We start from the raw sequence: 3834 nt of genomic DNA, 5'->3' as shown, positions 1-3834 counted from the left end.
TGCCTCTCCTCTCCCTGCTTCATCGGAGAGCGGACTCCTTATATTTGTACGAATGACATGATTTTATGTTGTGTTGTTTATGTTTTTATGTTTCTTACAATGTTGCTTTGTTTTTCACTAGTGACTTTGATATTTTCTTACTGCCTTTATTTTTTTGGGTAATTGTATGTTTATCCCCAAGACCGCCCACCCCCACTTACCACATGCACGACAATGGTATGTTCCATTTTCATCACATCCTGTAACCCTTGTGCTATCCTACGCACTTTAACGTTGGGAGTTGGGTCATCTAGACCCCACAAGACAGTGCACTGAACCTTTTCACTTCAATGATTTGTGATCTTCACTGGTGTCCATGGATTACATGAAATCTTTCCACCTTTATCCACCTTTGTCATGGTAGGAATAACACGTCAAAGTAAGAGTGGAGTCATCTAAGATAGCCCAAGGGTTATTAAGGTGGTTACACAAGCCTCCAGGGAACTGCAGCAAACCCGATTACAACCTTCCTGAAAAAAAATGTTTCTATTGCCTTGACCTTTTATCATAAGCCCACCAATAAGGGACCAGACTTTTTCGTGTTTTTTGATGGTCATTTGCTTTATTCAAGATGACCTGAAAGTCTTTGTTCTCTTCTCGTGCACATGTGAGATTTCAGCTCCAAAGAATTTTAAACCTCTCTTTATCCTGAAGCTACTGCATTTTCCATTGGTATTTTAAGCAAAGAGTTGCGGGGTCTTACGAGTCAGCTGGCATTAATTCCTCTCAGGCAGAGGGACTCAACTTTTCCCGGGAAAAAAGTTCACCTGCTTTCAGACGACTGCATCTTTCCTGTCACGTTTTCATGCAGCTCCGTCCAAACAAAGCAAATATTGAAAGGGGATTACGCCTCATTCCCTATAATCAGTTAAACGTTTAAGAGACTTATTTTTCATGCATTGGCAAACAACAGCTAATATGATTTTAGAAAAAAAAATCAACAAGTTGTTCAATAGACAGAGTGGAGTGCAGGTATGTACATAATAGATCAAGGCAAGAAAAAAAATACAAGAAAACTAAGGATAGCAAGGCTTCTTTATGGGAAATTTCATGCTTTTTCCTTTGAATAACACTGACGGTGAGTCAAGGGTGATGTCACACTGGAGATTTTCTTCTGCATTGAAAGAAGAAAAACCATAAATTAACTTTTATGTTGGACGCAAAAGCATGTGTCAGGGGTCTAAAGTCTCTGCTTTCTTTTATTCAAATGATTTTCTCTAAGTGCACCACATTTATGCGGGCTAGTTTGGAGAACCACTTATTGGTGTGAGTGTTGCTGTGGGACGCAGTTTGAACAAAGCCTAATTTTTGGTACATGGAAATGGCCGCCGTCTGCGGTGAGCTGAGGTCCACGGCGAGCCGGGTGAACCCTCGCTCTTTGCAGAATTCCAAAGCTTTGCGAGTCAGCTGCGACCCCAGCTGCTTGCGGCGCCACGGGAACGCCACCACCAGATGGCACACCTCTCCGAAGCTCCCGTCCACGGTGTCTTGGCCGATTTCAGAGCCGCTCACACCTCCGTTCCAGTCATTGAACCTCTCGCCGTGCTCCTCTTCGCTTTTCCCCATCACCCCCATGATCCCCACCACCCTGGTCTGACCGTTGACGTCTGCTTCTGCCACCCAGAAGCCGTTATCTGGGTTTTCTAGGTAGCTGCTTTCGATGTCGGCCATATCTGTGTTTAGCCTCCTCATCATGTAGCTGTTGTAGATTTCGTGGCAGCAGGAATAAATGAGGCCAGCCCATGCAAAGCCAAAGAAGAAAGCTTGGAAGTAGGAGCTCCCACCGAGCACATATCCGGCCATGGAGATACTCAGAGTAAGCCCAAGGTGGTCCACATTACTCATGGCCCTAAAAAACGCCGGGTACACATGTTCGAGAATCCCATCCCGAAAGAGCGCCAAGACCTCACGTTCCTCAGAAGGCCCATATTTCCGGATGGAGAACTCAACTGCAAATTAAGGAAAGGGGAGGAGGGGAGAAAAGGGAGAAACCAAAAGACTAAGCCGCCTGCCGCTGCAACTCGAATTCCTGAGGAATTTCACAAAAGGCTTAATGTATTTAGGCAACCCATTCAGAAAAAAAGAATAGTCAGCACACTATACTTTACACCTGTGATTAAACTTTGTAACATATAAAAATAACTCAATCATCTGTGGCAGCATGAGGCAAAATGAAAAACTGAAATTATTATTCCTCTGTTTCCTTCTATGATTTCAAGTGAGTCATTGTTGAACATCTACAATTAGGCTTCAAAAGTGCTGATGGCTGAAAAAAAAAACAAGGTGAAATTCTGAGGCAGTACAAGAACCTTTTTAGTTTTTTCTCTGAATTGTGCTGCAGGACATCGATTGTAAGTGCCGTTTGTTTTGCCGCCTGGTTCGTAATTGTACTCCTAATCAGCTCAGCAATTTAGACAAAAGATAAAGCGTCAAACTTACAGTTAATTTTCGGGGCCATGCCGACTCTTTTCCCCCCGTCAATTGCTCAGACTGAAGGTCTCAACGCTGCTGCAGCACTGCGCCTTAAGCTACAGATTGGGATAATCAGTTGTTCACAAAAAGGATTTAAATGAGTCTGAGCATGCCCACCTGCACACACGCATGCACACTGAGAAGACCTGACGTTACTCCAACATACATGAAATAGTGAGTTTTTAGTTTTTATAAAATAGAAAGTTGTGCTGAAAATTGAAAACTAATTCCTTTAAACAAAAATGTTGCCACTATGATGAATTTGCATAAATTAAACTGTGATGGCACAAGTCCTCTAAAAGGAAATAAACTATTATTTTCATGACTACTCTAACCTTTTCAGTCTTTTTGTAAAAAATACGTTTGATCTAATTTGAAATGTTAATGATAGATCCAGTAACCCATCCATTTTCCTCTGCTCATCCAAAGCAGGGTCATGGGGGGAACAGTCTAAACGAAGATGCCAAGACCATCCTCTCACTTCCTGTAGCTCCTCCAAGATGAATCCAAGGGTGTAGTCTGACTGGAAGGTCTGTTGGTCCGCTTAATTTGGTCCAGATCTGTATTCTAGTTTTAGGGACGCAAAAAAAAAAAGGAAGCAAAATTACGAGATTGAAAATTGTGAATTTACGAGAAAAAAAAACGTAAATTTACGAGATTAAAGTCAAAGTGAGCATGATGTGCAGCAAGTGAATGCCACGCAGCAGCAGAGCAGATCAACTTAATTTAGTTGAACAGGTGCTGAATGTTTATTGATATTGTTACAAATGTTTGGAAGCTCATTTGTTTGATTTACGATTTATTAATGATTTATTTATTGATTGGTGGCTTGCAGGATCTCTGTAGCTCGTTGATGACGCTATTGCACCTGTCCACTTCAATCTTTTCTTTTCTTTAAGTCTGTGTGACACTTCTGTCTGAGGAGGAGCACCTTTCTGGCATTTGCAACATTCTTATGCCAATATAACAGACTATTTTCACCTTTGCTGTTTTATGTCGAAACGAGACGTTTCACTTGGAGGAGGGGGCGTATGCAACACAGTTTTCCTTCAGCTTTGGTGTTTCTTGTATGCATGACAGGTTCATGACGTAATGAGAAAAATTGGCTTCTGGGAATGGAAATGAAAAGAACATCACATGATACACATCGTCACATCACATGGTCACATCACATGACCATTTAAGGTGGCCGTTTTTGTCCAGTTATTTCACACTGAAGACGGCTTGTATTCATACTGAGGAATCTCATAGCAAACTGAAGCGCAGTCCGATTGGAAACAAACCAATACCACCTCCAAGATGCGGTTCCTGGTCCCAGGAACC

The 3834-nt window shown here is 42.1% G+C and overlaps 1 protein-coding gene across 1 annotated transcript; it reads right to left on the bottom strand.

Moving 5' to 3' along the window:
- Nucleotides 1–572: 572 nt before the first annotated feature.
- On the bottom strand, nt 573–2617 carry LOC101160718 (N-acetyltransferase family 8 member 3). The gene is made up of 2 exons (XM_004086293.5): nt 2479–2617; nt 573–1988 (listed from the first exon to the last, which is right to left on the bottom strand). Exons 1-2 carry the CDS (start codon nt 2495–2497, stop codon nt 1243–1245), a joined length of 765 nt encoding a protein of 254 aa, XP_004086341.1. The 5' UTR covers nt 2498–2617; the 3' UTR covers nt 573–1242.
- Nucleotides 2618–3834: the final 1217 nt, after the last annotated feature.

The sequence above is a fragment of the Oryzias latipes genome, chromosome 7 (genome assembly GCF_053564925.1).
Source record: "Oryzias latipes strain Hd-rR chromosome 7, Olatipes_Hd-rR_3.1".
NCBI lineage: Eukaryota > Metazoa > Chordata > Actinopteri > Beloniformes > Adrianichthyidae > Oryzias > Oryzias latipes.
The sequence above is the reverse complement of the archived record's forward strand: the minus strand, read 5'-3'. Positions and strand labels throughout refer to the sequence as shown.